The sequence below is a fragment of the Equus przewalskii genome, chromosome 7, assembly GCF_037783145.1.
Source record: "Equus przewalskii isolate Varuska chromosome 7, EquPr2, whole genome shotgun sequence".
In the NCBI taxonomy this organism is placed as follows: Eukaryota; Metazoa; Chordata; class Mammalia; order Perissodactyla; family Equidae; genus Equus; species Equus przewalskii.
In genome coordinates, this window is record NC_091837.1 from 78179806 (window position 1) to 78204562 (window position 24757).

At 47.0% G+C, this 24757-nt stretch overlaps 1 protein-coding gene across 3 annotated transcripts in view; it reads right to left on the reverse strand.

The window, feature by feature from the left end:
* The window catches only part of CCBE1 (collagen and calcium binding EGF domains 1), a 238099-nt gene that overhangs the window by 16132 nt on the left and 197210 nt on the right, over positions 1–24757 (reverse strand). For 2 of the 3 annotated variants that reach the window (XM_008529405.2, XM_070627804.1), the window contains 4 exons: positions 23471–23523; positions 16430–16564; positions 14172–14324; positions 5495–5598 (listed from right to left, as the gene is read on the reverse strand). In XM_008529405.2, the coding sequence (XP_008527627.1) occupies positions 5495–5598; positions 14172–14324; positions 16430–16564; positions 23471–23523 (445 nt within the window). The remainder of the gene's footprint in view (positions 1–5494; positions 5599–14171; positions 14325–16429; positions 16565–23470; positions 23524–24757) is intronic. The other variant, XM_008529406.2, reaches the window with a different exon arrangement.

The following is a 24757-nucleotide window of genomic DNA, read 5'->3' on the forward strand; positions in this document are numbered from 1 at the left end:
TCATGGGAAACCAAAGAGGGTTTCAGCTGTATGTACCCCTGCAGCCCGGCATGAAGAATGGGTAGAGCCATGAGGCCAAAGGCGTTGCTCGCCCTCCTCCTGCTCAGTCTCCCTCGTGGGCCCAGGGAGCATGTGTCAGGCTCTCCTGGGGTCAAGGTCCTATTGCCACCTCAGCTGCCCTAGGTGACCTATATGAGCCTGGGATGCTCCCCTGTCTGGAACGTCCTCCAGAGGTTTTTTTTTTTTTTTCTTCTTTTCTTGCAGTTCTCACTGCGGTCTATCCAGCTTAGGGAGTGAGAAGGTTCAGAAGGCAGGAAGCTCAAAGAAGCAACAACACTGTCTTCCAAAGGTCCCTCGGTACCTGTAGCACTTCTAAGCATTCACTCCTAGGAAGCTGAGGGGCCCCCAGCTAGTATTAACATCCTTGGGTAAGGAGAGCCTCGTAGGTATGAGCTAGGAGATTCCTGACCACCCACTTTCTTCCAGATAAATGGTCTTCCCCTACACTTTGAGAAGACCTAGTGTTCCCTGAAAGATACAAGGAATGGCACTCAAGTCCCCCATGACCATTACTCAGAATCCACTAGGGGTGACCATAAGAATTAAAATCTTGTGCAATCTGAGTCAGTTTTGTACAATTTCAGGTCAGAGTTCACGGTTCAAAGTCACTCCCAGGACCCAGCTGCATTCCAGGAGTTTATTTACAATGGTGCTGGTGTCACTGTGTCGTAGCAAGAGACCACTCCCACCTGCAAATGTGTGTCTGCGGCCCCAGGGTGGAACTGGAGTGAAGCAATGAGGGAGGGAAATTTATAAGCAAATCTACTCCAACCAGGGGACGGAGCGTCAACACTGGCAGCTGAAGCCTGATCCAGTTATCTACTTCCAATAGAAATAAGCTACATAACCTGGATTTCCTCATCTACAAAATGAGGATTGTACCATCCACCCAAAAGGGCTGCTGGGAGGGAAAGTGATGACGTCTTCAACATGCCTGGCTCAGCCTCCAGACTAGTAACCTCCAGCAGCCACCATGGACACAGTGGAAATGCTCTGCCCAGGGCAGATGCTCTTGCCTCTGCTTCTAAGTAGCTGTGTGACTCTGGGTAAGTCCCTTCACCCTTCCAGATTCTCATCTTCACATCTACAGAACAAGAGGTTTGGACCAGATGATCATTTTTGGACTTAAAATTTTGTATGCAAGACTGGAGGATGGGACCTGCACGTGGATGGACTTTAGAGACACTCCCCCGTGCCCTTTCCAGCTCTCTCTGCTCCCTTGTAAAAGTCATGATGTGATTCAGTAAATGTTGACCTCAGTTTCCTGGCTGACCTCCTGTTGGGTGATTACATTCCAGCTCCCGTCAGTTCCTCCATGTGTCAACAGGATGAGCAGGAAAGAAAGGCACCGGCCTTGTGGAGGCAGCTGTCCCAAATTCCTGCTTGACTTGCTGCACAAACTCAGCAGAGGATGAGCTTATGGGATGCAGGGGCTGGGGAAGAAGGCTGTCATAACTCAGAAGAGTCTATGTTTGTCTTGGCTTCCAATCAGTGGAATTATGAGTATCATTATCTCGTATTAGCCTCCATAGTGAACCATCTACCTCACAGAGCTGTTAGTACAAATCAGTTAGACGCTGCCAGTAAAGCACTTTGTAAGGTCATATAATTAAAGTTAATTACCTATTTGGTAAACATTTACAGAGTTCCTTCTGGGTGGCAGGTACTGTTCTAAGTCCTTTATAAATATTAACTCATTTGATCATCATGAAAACCCTATGTAGGACGTATTATTATTATCCTCTTTTTATTTTTTTTTTTTGGAGGAAGATTAGCCCTGAGCTAATGTCTGCTGCCAATCCTTTTTTTGCTGAGGAAGACTGGCCCTGAGCTAACATCTGTGCCCATCTTCCTCGACTTTATATGTGGGATGCCTGCAACAGCATGGCTTGACAAGCAGTGCGTAGGTCCACACCCGAGATCCGAACCAGCGAACCCTGGGCCGCCGAAGCAGAATGTGCAAACTTAACTGCTGCATCATGGGCTTGGCCCCTGTTATCCTCTTTTAATAGAACTGAGGCACAGAGAGGTTAATAACTTACCCAAGGTTACACAATCAGCAAGTGGTGGGGCCAGGATTTAACCTTAGCCAATCTGGTTCTGAAATCTGTGCTCCTAACCACCACACCAAGCTGCCTCTCTTAATATTACTAGTGATACTTGGCAAGGCAATCTACCATCACTTTAACATGGATTCATCTGCCCAACAATCCTGAGAAGATCCACTTAACAGAGCAACTAGATCAAGGTAGCAGAGGAAGTCACCAAGGATTGAGAAGCCACATATTTGCCTGGCATTAAAGGCGGCACCAGAGTGAGCAAGTGCAGCCAGCAGGTTGAACATCTGCTCATGCTTTTGAAACCTCCTGGACCTCTAACTTCTGAAGCTTCCATTGCCTGCGCTGCTCCATTGGGCCAGTGTTGGTTGACTTACATTGTAGGCGTGGTTCCCCAGAGAAGACAGCAAGCTTATTTAAGGTAGGACTCTCCTGTATACCGTGTTTATTTCCCCCTCTCCCAGCCCACGGTGGGGCACAGCAGGTGCTCCACAAACACTTCCTGAATCCTTCCTCACACTTCCATCCACTGCTCTGTGGCAATGACACTCTCACGTCAAACAGTCCCCACATGTCCCTGACCCAATCACAGCCTCCTCCTTCCCCTCCAAGTAACCGCTATCCTGATTTTAATCACCTCCTGCATTTAAAGAAATAATTTACCACCGAACTGTGCATGCCAGACACTATGGTTTAATCTTTTTTTTTTTTTTTTTGAGGAAGATTAGCTCGGAGCTAACATCTGCTGCCAATCCTCCTCTTTTTGCTGAGGAAGACTGGCCCTGAGCTAACATCCATGCCCATCTTCCTCCACTTTCTATGTGGGACGCCTACCACAGCATGGCTTGCCAAGCGGTGCTATGTCCGTGCCAGGGATCTGAACCGGCGAACCCCAGGCCGCTGAAGCAGAACGTGTGAACTTAACTTAACCACTGGGCTGGCCCCTATGGTTTAATCTTGCCCATTTAAAAAGTGATCTTTTAAGTCTCTTTTAATCTGCAAGTCACCGCCCCACCTCTTTCTTTTCCTTATGATTCACCCATTGAAGAACCCAGGGCATTTGCCCTGTGAAGTTTGCCACAGTTGGGATCTTGCCCATTGTACCCTCAAGGGGCAATTCAACATTTGCAAACCATTTTACACCATGGGCTTGGCCACGGTCCAGAACACCAGGTCCCTACTTCTTAGCCAACGTTTATCTGGGCAGATGTCCTACGTTCTTTTTTGAACAGAACAGATGGCATCAGCAGTAGATGAAGTTAAAAACCAACCGACAATCCCAACACCAGCACAGGAGCAGAAGCGAAGAGACCTGGGGTGGGTCTGGCCCGCCTCGTGGGCAGTGACTTCACCTCTAGGAGAATATCAGCATCCTTCTCACAGGGTCATGGTGAGAATGAAATGAGATCTTGGATACAAAACTGCTCGAGAAACTGCAGAATGCAACACATTCTAACAGGCACCTTTAAAAATGAGCTGCTTCTCATAACGCTCCCTGAGTGTCAGTGTTGGCTCAGACCTGCCCCAGGGCACTTGTAGGAGAATGAGTCTAAGGCGAACCAATTCCAGTCCAGCCCAACTGCACGAGAGTTACTAGCGTATTAAGACGTATTTGTTGTCGGATTTGTATGTGACTCTATGGCAGGGCCATTAAGGTGACAGGTGCTGTGACACAAAATTTTCAGCTTTTTAATATTTCTTCCTTCATGAATCATAAAACACTGCAGGGAGGTTAAGGGAATGCCAGATGTTTATTTAGCAACTGAGTTTCTGAACAACTTGTGAGACTTAGCAGCACTGATCCGAAAGATCATCCAGGCTGGAAGAGCTTCCCTCTAGCTCTCGGATTATTGACCATCCAGAGAAGGAAACTGAGGCAGCTTTAGGCCCTGAGACATCGATCAACTGCCTCTCCCAAGCCCTAACCCTCTGGCCTCTGGAATACAAACCTACTTCTTCCATCAACTCTTTTTTGGATTCACTCAATAAATACTAATGTCAATCCAAGCTTGGCCTGAGGACATTTGTGTGGGATGCACTTATTTATATCTATGTTTATACTGATATCCTTACAAGGCTTCCTGCCTGGGCTCCCTATTGGATCACAAATTATTTAAGATCATGATTATGCATCGCCTATATATATTTACAGTCACGTTCCTTAACGATGGGGAGACATTCTGAGAAACACGTCATTAGGTGATTTCATCTGTGTGTGCACATCAGAGTGAACTTACACAAACCTAGATGGTATAGCCTACTACACACCTAGGCCATATGGTACTAATCTATGGGACCATTGTTGGATATGTGGTCCATTGTTGACTGAAACGTCACTGTGCAGCGCATGGCTGGACACGTCTCTGTTAAAGTTGACAGATCCTCCAACAACGTACAGAAGGCCTGCAAAGCCCTTCCTCTTCTCAGCCTGTTGACCTGCGCGTTTCCCTGGCAGCCATGGTTCTCATTAGGGGCTGCCTGCATGTTTGCTGAACACCGAAAAGCAATGTTGTCTTATGCGCACTCTTTTGTCCTTTAGAATAAATAGATGCCAAAGTTAAACAGATTCTATACGCCTTTCTGACATACTAACAGCCTTGAGTGGAAGCAATGAAAAAACAAACCAGTAAGTTTATGTGTTACCAGCACAGCGCAATTTCTGAGTCACTGACAAACTGGTGAATTGACTGACCTTAGGTATAACAAATACCACCGATTTGGGTCCAGGACAGTTGTTCCAGAAATCAGGCCACTGGATCCATCACGGGGCATTACTCACAGCATAACAACGTTACCAGAAATCTGTTCCTCCGTCCGGCATGCGTGGGAGCCTTTTACAAGGGGAGTCAGGGATCTAAATGGCTGCTTTCTGAGGTGCGGGGAGCCCAGACAAAGCACAGGCTGTAACTTTCAAATGTGCAAAATAAAGCGGCTGCAGAAACTCATCACTAGCATATGGAAGTTTATGGAGAGGATGTTCTCTATCGATAAAATACAGACAAAATATTAGGTAAAAGGGAAGTCTTTAAGTCTGCCCCAGGGCCACGTGTCTGCATGTTTATTTTCCAAAAAGTCACACTAGGCACAGCTCATCCTCTCCACAGCTTCGCCAGGTGCCTCTTACCCAGCGGTCCATTTAACAGTCACCTTATCAACCCCCGCCTTTGTCGTGTTCTGATGCCCTTTAGGCGGTCAGCGCTGAGGGCGGGTGGGCAAAGCATCCAGTCCAAACCTAGCCGGCACCAACCTCAGCGAATGCTCAATGAGGTTGTGGATGATGACTGATTTTCTTATTGTATCTAAACATCTTTCCGCTTTCTCTCTGCCAAGTCCTCCTCCCATTTCACAGGATGCTTTCTGACACACTAGGCACGTACCTTTTGCTTCAGCTGCAGCACTGTCTGCTTCATCTGGTGAAACTCCTTGCACGAGGCACAGCAGGTCCCAGCTCTCACCGCGTTCTCGGACTTCTCCTCGTGCCCTGAGAGGGGAGACGGGCTCGGTCCATCTGGGTGGCCGGAGGACATCCAGACCCAGAGGGACAGCATCAGGAAGGGCAGGCCCAGGGCAGAGCGGCTGACAGGGGAACGTGTGAGGGATAGTTCCCAGGTCACTGACAGCACGCCAGGGTCAGAGGACAGGGGAGGGGCCCTGGACACACTTTGGGCTCAGATGTTCCCATTTAGCATCCCAACGTCTTCCTCCTCTATGTGTGAAAATGTGAACCACGGCCCTTTTATCAGTGCCTTTCCAGGAGGCAGGCTCTATCAACCTGACGTGATTTATACTCCCCTCCGAGGGCCAAGGATCACACGCTGTAAATTATCCCCCCAGCTCAGGCAACGGGTCTCGGGCGCATGGCTCATAAAGCTGGCCTTCATCGCTTCTGATAATCTACTGTTTAAAGGGAGCATGGCCAGGCCGGGCGGGGTCAGAGGCTGGGCAGAGATGTGAAGCCAGGATAGAAAACATGCCAGACACTCTGGACACACCCATCTGGGGCAAATGGGGCAGGTGCTGGGAAGGCAATCTGGCCTGTCCACTGTGGAGGGCCCAGTGCTGTCCTGTAGAGCATTGGGAGCTCCAAGGGCTTTTTGTAAAATCACATTTTGCTAATGAATGAATGGGTAAGTTAAATGTGACATGGCCAAGAATTCACACAGCTCTCATCTTACTGGCACTGAAGTGGGCTACACAAGCCTGTGTACGGGGGAAACTAGATACCTGGGTCAGCTTGCTACTGATAGGTAGGTGCAGACTACCCAGGCCTGTGCAGAGGGTGGGGAGGTGTAGGCCCAGGGTGGGCGTGAGAGGGTGTATGAGGGTTTGTTGGGAGGCGGGGGGGCAGGACAGTCTGACACCCAGGCAAGTGCAAACTCTCCTAGCTCAGAAGCCCTTTGGTGTCGGGCCAGGGGAGCAGACAACCACTGCTACCTGGAACGTCACCCGAGGACAGTCAAGTAACACATCTCCCAAGTCATTTCTTGGGCTTCTTGGCTCACATGCTTTTCTTACTCCTCCTCTGTTCTGGGAAGCCCTCTTTGCTGTCTCCATTTGTGGAATCCTACCAACTGTTAAGACCCAGTTCGAATGTTCCATGAAGCCCACTCTTTCTATCCATAGATGCTGCAGTCCTCTGAGATCAGGCAGCATATACCACGTGTCCCACTCAAATGGCGGGTATTCCAGGCTTCCCTGTGGAGGTGCTACTAGTGTACCTGCCAGCGTGTAAGCCATCTAAGAATCGGAGCTGCTTTTTGGTATCTCATATAGCAGATGCTCAACAAATGTTCATGAGATGGGGTATCATAGGTTGAAATGTCCCCAACCCGCATTCATACATTGAATTCCTAACCCCCAGTGCCTCAGAACATGACCTTACTTGGAAATAGGGTCATTGCAGATGTAATTAGTTAAGCTGAAGTCATACTGGAGTAGGGGGGCCCCAATCCAATTTTGACTGGTGTTCTTATAAAAAGGAGAGATTTGGACACCAACTTCACACCAGGTAAAGATGAAGGCAGAGATCAAGGTGATGCAGCGGGAGCCAAGGAATGCCAAGACTGCTGGCAAACCTGCAGAAACTAGGGGAGAGGCCTGGAGCAGATTCTCCTCCACAGCCCCAGAAGAAACCAACCCTGCTGACACCTTAATCTCCGATTGGAGTCTCCAGAACTGAGACAATACACTTATGCCCTTTAAGCCACCCAGATGGTGGCACTTTGTTACAGCAGCCCTAGGAAAGTGACACATGGATGGATGGGCTGCGCACTGGGAGTGCTCCACGCTCAGGTGCACCTTCCTCGTGCAGCCCAGCCGCTCTCTCCCACGGGGTCAGTCCCCTTCCTGGTGATATACATGGTGACCGGCGTTTCTGCTCTCTGGGAGGTGAGGGGGCCCACAGGCGACTTGGCAGCTGAGATCTCAGACCATCACCTGCAGCACAGCGCTGGGCATTCAGAGCTCACTGGCCACACCCCCATCCCTGCACCTCGTGGGAGGCCTGTGGCTTGGAGCACACAAGCTAGGAACACATGTCTTAAGCGAGCAGACTGAAGTAGTGAAGCAGTGCTCTGTCTAGCTGAGATGCCATAAACCCTTCTCTCTCATCCACTTATCCGTTCATCTGTTCATCCATCCATCCCACTCTCCCTTCCTCCCATTACGGAGCATCTGCCATTTTCCAGGCCTTGTGTGAGCCTTTGAGAATGCAAAATAAATGAGGACACCTGCTTAGCGATTTGTGATTGACCTTCCTTTTAAGGAACCAGTCCTGCTGGCAGAGCCACGTCATCATGAACAAGAGTTAAAAACCCATCTTTCCATTTCTACTCTTCCATACTCAGCTGAACTTTCCAATTGTTGGTGTCATTAAGGCAACTTGATAGTTTCATGATGATAAACCTCTTTACCAGGTTCAATCTCCTTTACAGATTTGGGGAAAAAAAAAACAAAACTAAGGTCCAGAGAAAGAAAGTAATTTGCTTTAGGTCTCCCAGATTGCTGTGTGCAGAGAAGTGCACTTACAGGGTCTGAATCGGGCATTGTGGGGCCGCAGTGAGCCCACTATTGGGAGTTCTGTTGGGGATCCCTGAGAGGCATCTGCCAGGCACGCTGTAGGTGAGCGGTTCTCCAGTGTGATCACTAGACCAGCAGCATGTGGGTGCCCGTGCTCAGAAACCAGAAACCCTGGGAATGGGGCCTAGTGCGCGGTTTTGAGAAAGCCCTCCAGGTGACTGAGGACACGCCAAGTTCAATGATCCCTGCTCCGGGGAAGAGGCTCCACTGAGTGACCTTTTACCTGAAGGTGCCAGGCCCGTTTGCTGTCCCTTTCTGAAATGATCAGAACACAGAGATCAAGATTAACTTTGTCCAAGAGCCTTTGAAGCTTCCACAGACACAGGAGGTAACACAAGAGTGAGCAGCGAGGGCTCTGGTAGAGTCAGACCATCAGGATTCGCATCCTGATGCTGCCACTCAGTCCCTTTTAGGTTGGAAGTCGCAGCTTCTGTGATCGTCTGCTCCTCAGGCAGTAAAATGACAACAGCACTTGTGACCTGGGTCACTGTGAGGCGTCGATAAAATAACACCTGTAAGTTTCCAGAACAGTGCCTAATACACGGCAAGCGCTCCATAAATGTGAGTATCATTGTTATCGTTGCTATTGCTAAGTTCTCCACAAAATTATAGATGTGGGGTCGGGTTCTTTACATCATCCTTTGGAAGGAGCTCTCAGAGGGCCTGAAGATAAATAAAAACACGTGATTCCTTTGTGTATAGACCTGGAACAGTCTCTTCTGAACTGGGCTTCATCCACTCTGCAATTTGTCTGCAGTAATGTCAAACGTGGAGCTAAGATAATCCTGCATATGCTACATTAATAATTCACTTAGAAATCTGGGTAGACATCTCTGACTCTGTATGTTTTCAGTCCCCTCAATTCATGCTGTGCTCATGGGTCTCCAAGAAAAGCTGGGTAAAGGATCACATTTTGCTCCAACCCGCCCAGATTTAAAAGTTGTAATATTACAAATTAGCCACATGGGGGCGGGTAGCTCTAAATTTGACTGGTGTTGAGCAGGATCTCCATCCTAAGCATTAGAAATAGAATTCCTTACATACCACATTAATAATATTTAATAAACTCAGAAAAACTAAAGAATGTTCCCAGAATACTTCATGCGGGTAGTGTCACAAAGGAACAAAATATGTTTGTTTTTAAAATTGACAGTGCAGGTCTGTGCCCTGGCAATAGTTCTCAGTCCTGTGTCACATTACAACCACTTGGGGGTGCTTTCAAAAATCCCGCCGACTAGGCTGCACCCCACCCATCGGGGGTCACAACAAGGGAACAGCGCCAGCATTTTTTTACAGCTCCCTAGGTTGAGCACCACGATCTATGGATTAGTGGAGCTTGAAAGTTATATGAAACACCTGGCTGTCCCCGGCACTTTGAACTGTAATAAGTGATCTCAGGGGCTATGGTCACTTTATCAGAAAATAAACAAATGTTGGAAAATAGAAACCAGCAAGCTAATTATTGTGGAGCCAACATGTCCTTAATTTGTCTCCTCACTGGTGCTACAAGCTCCCTGGGATGACTGAACTGGCTCCAGCCACATATTTGCAAAGAGAAAAAGGGACTGTGTGTCATTCTTGCCTATTAGCCAGACGGCTGTGTCACCATGTCTGTGCGTGCACAGCAACCTCCCAACTGTCAGAGGCAATGCTCAGGCCGGCCCCTTCTGCTCTCCGCCCGCCTTTCTAACAACTAGCGGAGGCTGTGTTCAATTTTAAATTCCTCTAACTATAACGTTATAGACATTGGACAATGCAAAGTTTAACCAAAAAAACAGGCCGAGGGAGAGGAGGTTTCAGATCCCATGTGTTTGTACTCAATAATTATTATCTCTTCATCAAAAAAAGTGATCTTGATGAAATACTGGGCTTATTACCCTAAAACAGATGACACCACTTAGCTGACTCTGTTCCAGAGGCAGGCTCACTAGGCCCCCAACTTTTCTTATTGCTGAGCTGACTATCTGATGTTAATTATTCATCTTCTAGATGCTGTAAGGAAGGTTTTCTGTTGAGAAGGTGTTGACGTGGGGCATGTCTTCAAGGCTGGACACTCCCTTAGATGGAGGATAAAGGAATGAGGGCCACATGGGGCTCACAGGGCTGCTGGGGCTTACGTCACCTATGCTAAATCACACCCAATTGTGAAAAAGGGTGAAGGCCTCTTCGGAGCTCATCTAGTTACGGAGGAGGAAACTGACGCCCAGGAGCTTCCCAATGTCACTCAGCTGGTTCCAGCTACCAGCTCTCCTAACTTCCAAGCCAAGGAACTTTCCGCGGCATCACAGCTGTCAGTGAATCCAGGACACTTGCTTTTGCTGCTAGAACCATCAAAGCCAGCCTCTGCAACGCTTTCTCAGTGGCCCACCACTTGAGTTGTGCCTCTAACTTTCAGGGCATACAATGTGCCGCCTGTCCCGTCTCGTAATCTTAATTACATGTATGAATTACTCCTCTCAGTCCCTACCCCCCAATGTCCTGGGTTACCGGTGTTGGAATGTTTTTCTTAGTAGAATATTAAAACCAAGCGCTAGTCCTCTGTGCCTATGTGGTGAACTCAGGAGACACTGAATTGTCTCCTGAAAATAGTGACTGAATAGTGACTGAAAATGAAATACCGAGAAATTCCTTTATAATTCTGCTGCTCGGGGCCCAGTGGGGCAGGGTGACAACAGAGAGGTATTCAGTTTTTTAAAAAAACTATTTGTAGTTGTTATATTTGGAGGAGGAAGAGGAGAGAATGTGCAACCTAGGCGGATCTGCGCGGTGAGTTTTGTGTTACAGTGGAGCTCAGCGGTACTACCACCAGACAGTTCTTGCTGATTAAAGAGAAGGACATCTCCCACCGAAGTCACTGTAAACATGAGCAAACTCTCTCCCAGTAGGGCAGAGCGGAGGAGGACCGTCCTGTTTTTGTTCATTAGATGCTCGGCAGCCCGCAGCATTTAACTGGCTCCCCTCTGGACCTCCACTGCTTCATCTGGCGATGAAAACATCGTCGTCTGAAAGTTGACTGGAGGACCTAACCCAGTTCGGGGGAGGGGAGTGGGGACTGCCAGAGCTCAGCTCTTCAATGCTAATAAGTTAGAATATTCCTAACTGTAATCGTTGAGATGTTTACAGGTGTTTCTGAAGAAAATAATTCTGGGAAATGCAGATTTAATCAAAATTAACATTCTTTCTTCATGGCAATCTCTCTCAGAGCATTTAATGCACTCACAAGGTGGATCCTTAAGAAGTGGGTGCAGTAACATCTTCCCCAAACATCTGAATGGCTGAGACAAAATACGTATTTACATGAAAGTAATACTAGGGAAAGAGCAAAAACAATTGCACATCTATGTCCCTTATAATTATGACAGCTCAAGTTTTTTACTGAATTCTCAGCCTTAGAAGTCAAACTGGTTATCCCTTAAAGTTCTCGATCTCTTGTACTGGAACTGTGCTTGAAAATCTTTTTCCTTTTTTTTTTTTTGAGGAAGATTAGCCCTGAGCTAACATCTGCCACCAGTCCTCCTCTTTTTCCTGAGGAAGACTGGCCCTGAGCTAACCTGTGCCCATCTTCCTCTACTTTATATGTGGGACGCCTGCCACAGGATGGCTTGATGAGCAGTACACAGGTCTGCACCTGGGATCTGAACCGGGGAACCCCAGGCTGCTGAAGCGCAATGTGTGAACTTAACCACTGTGCCACTGGGCTGGCCCCTGAAAATTTTTTAAGAAGTATAATTCATCTCTCAGGGAAGCAAAGAGAGGAGCATGGTCTCAGGACCAACTCAGCACAACAGACGGTTCATTTCAAAGATGCACTGAGACCTTCCTGTGCTCCAGCCTCAGCCTGGGCCCCTCTCTGGGTCCACACTCTCAAAACAAGAGGCAGGAGGTGAGCGCCTCCCAGCAAGGCCCGCCTTGTCACTGCATTCTGGCTCAGAGCCATCCCTAGGGTACCACAGAGCAGGGCGACTGTGGGTGACTCACTGCCGTGGGGACAGAAGAGAGATGTGGTTGGAGAACCTAGGAATTACTGCAAGAGATGGAGGCCGCCTGAGAGCAAAGAACAGGTAGATCCAGCATGTACAATCTCATCCTTGCTTCTGGAAATTCCATCCGACTCCTCAGGTCTCCGCTAGTTAAGGTCAGGTCTCTGGGGGGACCACTCTACCCCGCCAGGTGGGAAGTACTCCTGGGCAGGGCTGGGTCCTATTATTTGGAGATGCACCCTGACACTCAGCAGTCTGCGTTTGTTGTTGTCGCTGTTTCTGATGGTTACACTAGCCCGGGTTGCTCAAGGCTGCCCTGCATGCCCATGTAAACAGGATTTCACCCGGATAGAAATGGGACATAAAGACACAACCAAGTGCCCGGCTGAGCAGCCCACAGCCCGTGGGCTGCCTGGCTTGGCGCAGAGCTGGAAATCCAATTCCAAAACGAAAAACTTCAAGTCAGCCCACACATTAATATATCAGTGGCTAAAAGACTGCATGTCATTTTCAATGAGATTCCTCCTTTCAAAAAAGGATATAATCAGAGAGGCGTTACATATCCTGCCCCTCCCCCCTTCTCCACCATGGGACAAAGAGGAAGTGATTTTAATTTTGAATAAAAAAAATAGTCTGAAATTTTTTTCTCCATCAACCCTTATGACAAAAAAGGCTGTTTCCCCTGCTGGAAGCACCTCTGAGTGTAGAGAGGCCCCACATGCTTCAGGCTTTAAAGAGTGTCACCAAGCCCTCTGATTCATTCAAACTATCCCAAACTGCCCAATCCTGAGCTGGCCCCAAACCGATATTTTGCATCTACTTTTAAAATATGGTGGCTTCCTCATAACTCAACCCAGTTGTTTCTTAGGATGCCGCTTTACGGTTTTTCCCTGTGAGGCAACTGGTCCCCAGCTGTTTGCTGTCCTCAGCTGATGGCAACTGCCTTCCCCCCTTTTTTGAATCTCAGCCTATACTCAAGGGTCACTGTCTCTTGAGCTCCCAGACAGTTCTAGACTTTTCATCTCCCTGCATTTCTTGGAACATGGGATTGCCCTAGGACCCCCTCCCCACCCAGAGATGGCCCAGGCCCCGCTGACATCTCCTGACAGATGGTGTTCCTGCCACTTTCTTGTCCCAAGGGAGGGAGAGAAGAGCCGGGCGCTGAGCTCGGGAAGATGACAGCAGCTTCCTGGCCTACAAGTGTAGGGTGCAAGAGCACATGGTTTCTTCCTGTCTTCATTCCTTCCTCTCCAGACTTAGATAAGGCAGGAACCCAACATTCAGGCTGATCCTGTCCCTGAGTGATCGGACATCTCTGCTGAATCTGACATAACGTAAATCAGCTTCTCCACCTCTGGGAGGAAAGGCCAGCCTCAAAAAGTTTTCCACTTCACTGTGGACTGTACTTGCAAAATACAATAAAAATGAATTATTAGAAAAATAAGACATAAAATACAAGCATAAATCTTTGGATTTAGACAAATTTTTCTCTGTCAAATTGGTATAAAAGTTTCTAAACACTCTCAATTTCTGCTTTATCCAATCGTGAATCAAATAAGAAACAGTTCCTGGGCAGGCCCAGGGCCATGGGCTATACACTTGGAGCGGCATTGCCTTACATGGAAATGTTTCCAATGTACATTCAGTGCATTTTCTTTGTGAGAACACACCGTTTTTGGCCTCTCTGCTCCTCGTCGTTTGGTATAAGCATGTAACCAGGTTCTGGTGATTCACCCATGAGCATACCCCTCTGCTTGGTGGAGTGTCCTCAACTGCACAGCAGCTCACAGCCCTGGCTGCTATCAGGCATCGCTCTCACTAGGTCTCTTTAGAAGCGGCCTGACCTATATCCTACCTGTCTCTTATCCGGGTCCCACCTCCCATTTGTACAAAGGCCCCTTCCTGCTTACTGCTCCCTGAGGGACCCTGTTGGGCTCCCAATTGTCTACCTACTTACCCATCTGATGAGGAAGATAATTTTACTTGCCCCACTCACCGGTGTCATTGGGGTATTTGTCTCCCTTGGTGCACGTCCGCCCATCGTCCTCCTGGATGTAGCCCTCCCGGCATTCACAGCGGTAGCTGCCCAAGGTGTTGATGCAGATGTGCGCACACAGCGTCTCGTTGCTGGTGGCACACTCGTCGATATCTGGGTTTGAACCAAAGACAGAGAATGCTCAGACAGCTTCAAAGAATTCACTTCCAACACAACAGGTGACATTGGGCTTGGCCCTTCCGTCAACGTTTACAAGGACACTTTGCTAGACCTCTATCGGAGAAGCCTGAGATAAAGTAGGAAGCTAGAAACCTGGGCCATCACATGACAGGAGCACTTCAGGCAGTGTCACCATGGTTTACAAACGGATCAGTGATGGGGTTCCTGGTTGTGGCTCTCCCACCGCCAAGTCACGTGGCTTGGTGCAAGCAATGCTAGCCTTCACAGTTCTCACCTATAATACAAGATAATGAAGCCTGCCCTAAACACTTCACAGGACTCCAAAGAAGAGAAAATGAGAGAACTGACAGCAACATGCTTTGAAAAGCAAGCAGCACAGAAGTGATTTTCTGCAAGGACCCCAGGGTGCCGAGGGGTTTTATGTTCCTCTTCATGGCTGTGGGTTCCAAACAGTAGGACAGTGACCCAAGGTCATTTAAGAATGGCTCCTTCCCAGTTACGAGTTGTGACGGTACTTGAGAAAAGCCACTTCTGAGAAAAGAAAATAGTCGTGATGAGTCTAATGGAGAAAGTTTTCCCCAGGAAGTTTCAGCTTCATCAAGGACCCAAACAAACCCCTCCTGAGCTGTGGAAATGAGCCATGAGCCCATCAAACAAGTAACCAGTAAGAGCCCACGTGAACTGTGCACATCATGGACTTGCTCCTCTACGGAATAGGGTGGAAATAAAACTCTCTCCCACCAGGCGAGGAGAGGGAGGCCCAAATCCGTTTCCTGTTTACTGGCTGAAGACTCTGGGTGGCAGTGGGAGGGAGCCATGACACACAGCCCCAGACTGCACATGTGGCAGGCAGACAGAGCCCAGCCCTGCGCTTCAGGATCCCGACAGCATCCCAGTCACTCGTGGACAAGCCACCCAGGACGCCCTCTGGCAGGCCTTCTGTGTGCCAAGGGAAGCATTGTCCTCCTGGATTCGGATGTCCTCCTGGCAGTATGTCCTATGTCATCTGTAGCTAAGATGTCACAGCTGCAATTCCTCAGGCTGACCACTTTTCTCCAGGGGCCCCTGCCCTAAACCTAAGCATGAAACTGCCTCTACATCAGAGTAGGAAAGAAAAGGTTGAAAGCAGAATGCTAGCTTTGCGTATCCCCAAACCCCCAGATGAAAAGAACAGGGTACTGTGGCACCAAAAATGGAAATACGAGACTTTGTGCCTGGGTGCTCAGTGGTACAGAATGGCATACCACGCTGTCTGTAGGAGAGGCTGCCGGTTTCCTCTCCATTCACTTGGTGGTCTCAGTTTCAATCTTTGCCAGCATGGGGTGCCACCCCAGGTGCCACTGGGGAGAAACCAGGGGACCTAATGTCTAGACCTTCTCATAAATGGTGTCTCTAGGATCCCTGCTGGGGCAGCAGAGGGGGCTGCTCATCACAACTTGTTTGCTGTCCACTTGGGTTCACGCGCCAATCTCCTCAGTTCGTCCTCCAGCTGATGCTCAAACTTGACTGTGCGTGGGACTCGACAGAGACATTTGTGTAAACGCAGCTTTCTAGACTCACCCTCAGAGTCTGGAGGGGAAGGGAGCAAGCTGGTGGTGATGAATGGTGCTGGCTTTGCTCAGCTGCAGCCCAGGCGGCCGCCTCAGCTCCCTCTGCCTCACTTCCAGCCTGTCTGCCATATGCATACTTCCTCTTTCCCTGTCTCTCTTCCTGGTCGTCTTTGGAGAGAATGCTGACTCTTGTTTCACTCTTTTTTGCATTTTTACATTTCTGCCCTCTTATCTTCCATTTTACATTATTCTCCTTTTCCTTTAGTAACCTTCCCCTTCTCCTGCTCCTATATCTCACTGCCGATCAGGATCTGACTGGTGCCAAGTCCCTGAAAAATTCCTTGGTTATAGTTTGTTCCAATAATCACTGCGAAAGGCAGCAACCCCTAGGATAATGCCAATGCAACTCCATCTAACAAGCGTCAGGACATAAGGGAAGAATCAAAAATCAAAGCAACTGAAAGCAAAGATCAAAGAAACTGAGGTGTATCCCCAGGAGCTAGAAAATAATGCGCAACGCCCACACACCCAGGCAGTACGGTTTCTCCCGCTTCCGGTGTCGCTCCCGGTCATAACGGTATCCTGGGTAGCAAGTACACAGCACTCGGCCGAAGTTGTCTGTGCACTGCTGTTCACAGGGAGCCTCGGCGCACACATCATAATCTGAAAAAGAAAAGTGTGAGCTCCTGTCAATTATAGCCCTTTCCAGACGGAGGCAGGGTCTCCAGCCCTGGTCTGGAACAGACTTTCTGGGCTGCACTCTGCTAAGGGCACGTGTGAAGAGTGAACAGCTATAGTTAGAGGAGCATGAACTCTTCAGGCCATCGGGCGTCCTCTAAGAGTTCTTTAATGGGTAAGAATGCCTAGCACTGCAGTGGTTAGAAGCAAACATTACTTGGGATTTTCCCCTGGTCACCATCCTTCGGTCTTTGTTACTCACACAGAGAGCAAAGATGCTTTGGATGGCCAGACTCTGCAGCATTACCTGGGGGCCTGATTCCTCTTTCTCATCAACTGCTGGAGAGACAGGGAATTCCTTCCAGCTCATCACTGAACAACAGCCAGCCCTGCTGAGGGTGCTGGCACCGTAACATGAGAGCAGGGCTAGAAGTCAGGCAGCCTCGGAGGATTGTGAGAAAGGCCTTGGAACAGAGATGCACATGAGTTATTAGAGAGCTAATATATGTGTGTGTGTATGTGTGCGTGTGTGTTGTAGGCGTGCATCCGGGGGGGTTGATTCTGCATGCTGAGAAGGTGCTGGGTAAGGTCAAATGGCTAGAGATCTTATTCCAGCTCTCAGCTTGTGCAAATTAGGGTGGATGCTCTATTTCTCATAAAGAGTTAGGGCATCTCAGGCCCTATGAACAAGCTGATATTTAACAAGCCTCTGAAGGGACCTTGGCTATAAGTCAGGAGCTCAGGCTGAACATTTACTTCCAGACTAGATCCAGCATCTCATTCATCACCACACTATCTTCCCCAGGTGCTGACAGATAAACCGTCCTTAGACACGGAGTAAGCCTGGCTTTGCTCTGCCACATATGAAGGTGGAAGGGGTGGGCTGTCAGCCCCCGATGCAGGCAGAGTCAGTGTGACAAAGATCATGCCATTCACATGATGACCTGGAAGGCTGCCCTTGCTGATACCCCTCCCCACAGCTGTGATTCCAGGCCTGCTTTGCCTGCCGGTGTCCCTGGTCAAATGTGTTTTCTTTAACTAAGCATCACCTCCAGGGAACCAATGTTCTGGGCTCTTTTTGCTCAAGAGCAAGGGCTCAGCCATGATGGGCTGTGGGCTGCCCTGCTCGGCCAGCTGTAGCCACCATTCAGCAACTGCCAGGGAGAGGAGGACAAGGGCAGAGCGGCCATCAGAAGTCCTTGTGTTGACTGTGGTGCCCGACGAGGCTTGTCTTGAAAAGCAGCAGCCTCTGATCTCCTCCACCACTCCTGTTCCCTTAGGTACCACCTCCAACTCCTCCAGCTGATTCTCTTATTATTTCCTTCTGCATCTCTAAAGAGCCAGCTTGCGTTGCTGCTGCTTTTTGTTTTAAGTTCTCTCCATTGATTTCCAGCCATGGAAGGGATGCATTCAGCTTTTTCATTGTTCCCCCCAACCACACCCACACTTCCTAATGCCTCCCTCTTGCCAATATAGTTATATTGAAATCTTGGTTTGACAAATTTTGAGTATTTGCACCATAATGACAATACGAAAGCTATTCTTTGCTGAGCCTAGGAACATGCTCTAATTGCCTATTCTTTCCTGAAGCGCCTTTTGTTTTCCCTGGAATTAAAATAATTATCGTGTCTATTTTTGGGTGCCAAATATTGAGCTTTTTCTCTTAGATTTGAACTCCCCCTTCCATGAGCTACTTTGTGACTCTTCACGTGGGACCAGTTCAATCTTTGGTGGGCCCTTTTTATCTAGAAATTCATACCTTTCAATTCTGGAGAATTTTCTGGAATTCCACCTTTAATGATTTTCTCTCCCCTCTGTTCTCCGTTTTGTGTGGGCCCTCAATGACCAGGATGTGGCATCCCCTGGACCACCCTCTAATATTCTCATCTTTTTTTCGTTTTTACTGTTTTTCATTTCTTTGATCTTTTGCTCTAGTTCTTGGGAGATTTCCTTGCTCTGATCTTCCAACCCTTTTACTGTTTTCATTTTACGTTTTTAATTTCCAAGGGTTCTTTATTCCTCCTTTGCATGTTCCTTTTTAATAACACCATGTTCTTATTTCATGGATGCTATGTCATCTTTATAGCTCGCTGAGGTATAAACGGTAGTTATTTCGAAGTTTTCTTCTCTCTGTGTGGTTTGTGTTTTCTCTAAGACTCTTTTTTTCTGTATGTTTCTTATTGTAGGTTTTCCCCTAATGTCTAGTGACCTTTTTCCTCTTGGATGTCTGCTCTAACTGATTCATGAAGGACTAAAAACAGCCAAATAGAAGCTCTTTGAATGCAGCAGACTTGATAAAGCCTGGGCTTCATTTAAGTGATTTGGCTGCTGCATTCCAGCCTCAGTTTCTTTAGGACTTTTTCCTGGGTTGTCTAGAATGTCCAGAGGAGACATTTCCAAATCCTTGCCTGAAAGTAAAAGCATCCTGGAACGCAAGTGAAGAAGGCAGCTCAGTGTTTCAACATTTAATGTATCATTCTTTACTAAATCCCTCCATTTTCAGCGTTGGATCCCTCCCTTCATCTCTGACTGGCACCGTCCGCCCCAAAAGCCTCCGGGTGCCCTCTCAGAACAATTCATCTCTGGTCGTCTGCTCGGCTGTGGAAGGGGCAACATTCCGTCCAGTGGAGTGGAGGACCAGATGGCAGAGTCGGACTTCTTCATAAACAGACTTTCAGTCAATCCTTCTGTTTTTGACATCACTTTCACTCCTACTTCTAGAACATCTATTTCCGGAGACTTAGTTTTTCTCATTGTTGTTCGTTTTGGTATAAATTGGGCTGTTCCTTCGTTTTCCCTCATGCTGGTCAAGGATTCACCTTTCCCATTTTGCTAAGTTGCTTACAAGCTCTCTATCTGTTCTCCGGATTCCAAAACTTGTTGCTGTTATCCCCTCTTTCCTCTTTTTTTTTTTTTTTTTTGTCCTTGTGGGTTTACGTCTTTGTGAATCCTCCTCCCTTTTTTTCACTTAGTGGGGTTTCTGGAGGTAACAAGGTTAATAAATTTCTTTTTTCCTTCCATTTTTGATGCCTGTTTTCCGGAGCCTACGGGCTTTCTGTCATGCAGAATCAGCTCTACAGTCTGTCCGTTTTCTACCTGACCTATTCCCTTGCACCATCCTAGCTCAGACCTTCAGAACCTCCCTTGTAAAGAGCATCTTTATCCCCAGACTCTCCCCACTTAAGTCCATTTGACACAACCCTGTCAGGCTGGCTAACAATATTCCCAAAGCACAGCTCTGTGAAAGTCACCACCTTGCCCAAAAAACCTTCAAACTCTATACTAATCAACATTAAATGTAAATGGCTCACTCTTGCATTTGAGGTCTGGCATTATATCCCTTGAGACTACACTTCCAACTTCAAGATTCATCTGTGAGTTCCTTATACTTCAGTAAGACTATACTCTCTTTCCTGCCACCCCTTATCACACCCATGGCTTATCTTTCCTGTCACCCCTTATCACATCCATGGCTTCTTATCTTTCCTGTCACCCCTTATCACATCCATGGCTTCTGTTTATTCTGTTTTTACTTCTTGTAATGTCCACCCAGCTCCCCGACTCTTATGCTCAACACTTTATAACCATTGATACCCTATCTACTTTCTCAGGTCCCAATGCAAACGGCACTCCTTCCAGAAGCCTTCCTTGGACTCCTCAACAGTTTGGTTTCCCCATCCTGTCAACCCCATGGGACTCTATACTTCTCCTGCTCAGGGCTCTGCCATGTTTATTGAATGCCACTTCTGTGCCAGGCTCTACTCTTGCAGGCATGAAGCATTTTGGTGGACAGTACAGGTTCTGGAGCCAAGCCTCCCAACTCTGCCACTATCCCTGCGACTTTGGGGTCTTTAAGCCTCACTTTCCTTGCCTATAAAATAGAGATAACAGTAACATGGACTTCATGGTGCTTTTACGAAGATTAAATTGGAAGATGCATTAAGTACAACAACTGACACGTAATAAAAGCTTTTCCTGCTCTTCTGCTTCTTTTATCACTAGTGTTCTCATAATTGGTTGGTATCTGGCAGGAATTGTGTTCCCTGGAGTAACCAGCACCGCTCTCTTCTTACAGTGTGTACTCAATTAATAATCAGTGAACTACAACAAATCAGCTTACCCTCTTGCCCGGCCAATCAAGATAACACTTACAGCAGGGAGTTTCAAACTTATTCTATAAAGGGGCCAGAGAATATTTTTGGCTTTGCAGGCTTTTGTTGCAACTCTGCTGCTGTGGGGCAAAAGCAGCCATAGACAATATTTAAGTGAATGGGTATGGCTGTGTTCCAATAAAACTTTATTTACAAAAACAGGCGGTGGGCTAGATTGGGCCCAAAGGCCACAGGTTGCTGACCTTTGACATAGAGCAACAAATATAAGGCAACAACCTTCTTTTAAACTGTAGCTTCTACTCAGTTAGAATTCTTTTTTAGAAATTCTAGTCTTTTTGTACTATCTGTGATGGTTAATTTTATGTGTCAACTTGGCTAGGGCATAGTACCCAAATATTTGGCCAACCATTTTTCTAAATGTTTCTGTGAAGATAGTTTTTAGATGAGGTTAACATTTAAATCAGTGGACTTTGAGTAACATAAAGCAGATTACTCCCCATAACGTGGGTGGGCCTCATCGAATCAGCTGAAGGCCTTAATAGAAAAAAGACAGACCTCGCCTGATAAAGAGAGAATTCTGCCAGTAGATGGCCTTCAGACTCAAACTGTGGCTCTTCCCTGGGTCTCCAGCCTGTTAGCCTACCCTGCAGATTTTGGACTTGCCTGCCTCCATGATCTCTTGAGCCAATTCCTTAAAATAAATCTTTCTGGAGAATCCTGACGAATACACCACTTTTTCTGAAATCCTACATTTATGCTTTGCATTTTTGGGTAACAGAAACCTTTACGACTAAAGATATCTTTAGTAAAAAACACACACTCACACTCTGACTTATTTCCACAGATTAAAACAAATCAACTTGAAAAAGTGTTCTGGTGAAAAGCAATCGAGTAGAGAGTTAGTTATGGCAAAGTAACTTTCAGCACTTGACACCCTTCCTGGAAATACTCGGGTCTTGGGCACCTTAACCACAGGTGCTCCAGGCTCACCGTGGGGTGAAGGAGACTGATTTTAGGCTGGATGTTTGAAACCACAATGCCTAACATTTAAAGAAACTTTAGGCATGTGGCATCCACGTGATGTGTTTTTAACTAGGTTGAGCAAGGTCCTTAGCTGGGATCTTAAATTGATTGGCCTCAATTTTCTTTCAGTATCTGCCAAATTGAAATATAAAGGACACATTTGAAATATAAAGAACTGAGAAAAGTCAGCTTATAAAAGAATGCAATTTTTTGACCTTTGTGGTTTTTCCCGCCAAGCTCTAACCGATGGAATTGGCTGGTCGTGAGAGAGTCAGTCTTGGAGAGACCCAAGGCCACATAAACCATCATATATGAAGCGATTTCCTAACCAACCTTCCTAGAGCAGCTTTCCCAAAGGTCAGCTCTGGCTTAATGAACTCTTCCATCGTTCCACCAAAGAAAGCAATGCACAAGAGGGATTCATGTATTTCTAACTGATAAAGCAATTGCTCTCGATGAGATAATGCAGCATGAATTAGCTTGGCTGGGCTCCAGGTCCTTTGTAGAGACCTAGCTTCTTGGGCAACAGCGAAGAAAACTCTCTCATATTCCCCACTCACCTCTCCCCAGCCCTGGGCGGACCAACCTCATGCTCTTCAAATAGTTCCTAGTGTCTTCTGTGTGCTCTGCCTGGAATCCTTTGCAGCTCTCTTCCTTCTACTTGTCTAAGTCCTGGGCAGCCTTCCTTGACAATCTAGTTCCTTCTTGAGACCTCTGACTGCCCTGCTCCTCTGTGCTATGCGTCTCCTGAAACACTTGCCGCACTGAGTGCCTCTATTGACATATTGCAGTTACTATTAATAACAGCAGCCACCATTTATCAAGCACTTAATAAGAGCCAGCCTCTGTTCCAAGTACTTTACATGTGGTAATATTCTGAAAACAACCATTTGAGTCAAGTATTAATACTTTCCTGCAAAAACTAAGCTTTAGGAAGTAACTTGCCCAAGGTCATAGCTAGTGGGATGTATGTTATGGACTGAATGTTTGTGTCCTCCTGAAATTCATATGTTGAAATCTTAACCCCCAATGTGATGGTGTTAAGAGGTGGGGCCCTTGGGAGATGAAGGAGAAGCCCTCATAAATAAAATTAGTACCCTTATAAAAGAGGCCCCAGCGAGCTCCCTCACCCCTTCTGCATTGTGAGGACACAGTAAGAACATGGCTGTCTGTGAACCAGGAAGATTTCACTAAACACTAAATCTTCGGATGCCTTGGTTTTGGACTTCCCAGCCTCTAGAACTGGGAGGGAGAGATGCCTGTGTTTAAGCCACCCAGTCTATGGCATTTTTGTTATAGCAGCCCAAATGGACTAAGGCAATGGGGAGGCATGATTAAAACCCAGAGCTCTCTGATTCCAGGCTATCCACATCCCATGTCACCAGCTCGAGAGGGTGCGCCCCGAGGGCCAGGTCCACGTCTCACACGGCTGTGTCTCCTCAGTGCTGGGCTGAGCGTGGTGTTTACTGATGATCATATGAAGGGGCTTCGAGTTAGCTCATGAAAAGCAGGTGGTAGCCTCTCCAGCATAAAAACTGAAATATGAGAATTCCTCAATGCATGTGTACATGATGTGTAATGATTTAGATAGAGTACGCTACATGTAACCAAACTGGCATTAGAAGAACTTGCTGCCAAAAAATAGAAATCACACACACAGGTAACACACATACACTCCACATACATCTGAACTCTATAGACACCTCATGATTAGTCATGAATAAGGTGAGAAGACATCATCTTTTATACTACCTACCTTCTGGGATGCACTGTCCAAGAACAAATTTATACCCCTTGCAGCACTTTTTCCTAAGAGACAAACAAACAAAAGCACATTTTGAATGTGATAGGTTAGATTGAAAATATAGTGCTTTTCCGTTATTGGTTTTGAATGAAATAACTTGTGCCCAGGAAAAACTGGGGCATAAGGGAAAGTGGGGATGGAGTATTTTTAAAGGAATCTGACATAAAAAGGAAAAATATTATCAATACCACATGACCATACCGTCTTCCAATAGCAGGATATCCTTTTCACCACATTTTACATGAAATTAATCCTTTGAATCCTACAAAGCCAATTAACTTGGAGACTTCAAAATACTGAGATAATTAGAGGCCTATGGGATATAAGCAGGAAAAGGACCTTTGAGGCTGGCCGGGCCCCTCATCCTACAGGCCAAGCATTCACATGACTTGCTAATTATGATAACAATTAGCAAAATATAATAATAATTGGATAATTATAACATAATGGTTTCTAATTACAATATAATGATAATTAGGCAGCTAATTATCATCAACAGAAAGAAGGACCTGGCCACCACTTCTGAAAAATAAAATTGGCCATGAAAACCCTGTGAATAGCAGCAAAGCATTGTCTGATTCAGCACCAGAAGATGAGAGGATGAGCGAAAAGATCAGGCAGGGTTCCGCTCTGCTGCCCACAGGGTTGTCAGCAGTCAGAATTGACTCGAGGGCACTAACAACAAAACTATTATCAAGCTTGGGGCTGGAACCCAAGCATTCTGACTCCATTCAAGTGCCTTTTTTTTTTTTTTAAATACCTGTAACACATAAGGTACTGAAGGGTACCTAAATTATCTGAATTTAAGAAACAGCCAACAGGCAATTCCTAACATAAATACCCAAGACTAACATCTCTGCCTGAGGTAGAGAAATGGTGCCATGAGTTCAAAACGCAAACCTCCACTGGAAAGATTATGTCTGGTATGGAGTTCTGAGCTCCTAACCAACATAAACTCCAGACCAAATAGAAGCCAACGACTGCCTGAAGGTTCTGGAGAGTGAATAAAAGCAGGCCGATTAGGAGGAGAGATGAAATTTTGAACAAGGGACCAACACAGGGTAAGTCAGCTGCTTTTCAGGGCTTTAGCCTGAGCGCAGAGCACAGGTGCATGTGGGGTGGGAAGCTAAAACTCAGGGAAAATTTGGGTATTTTTTTGGCTTGATCAAACGGAGGACAAAACCTTGGCAACCAGAGACCTGAGAAGTTAAGAAGGCATCCTGAAAAGGACAGCGCTCA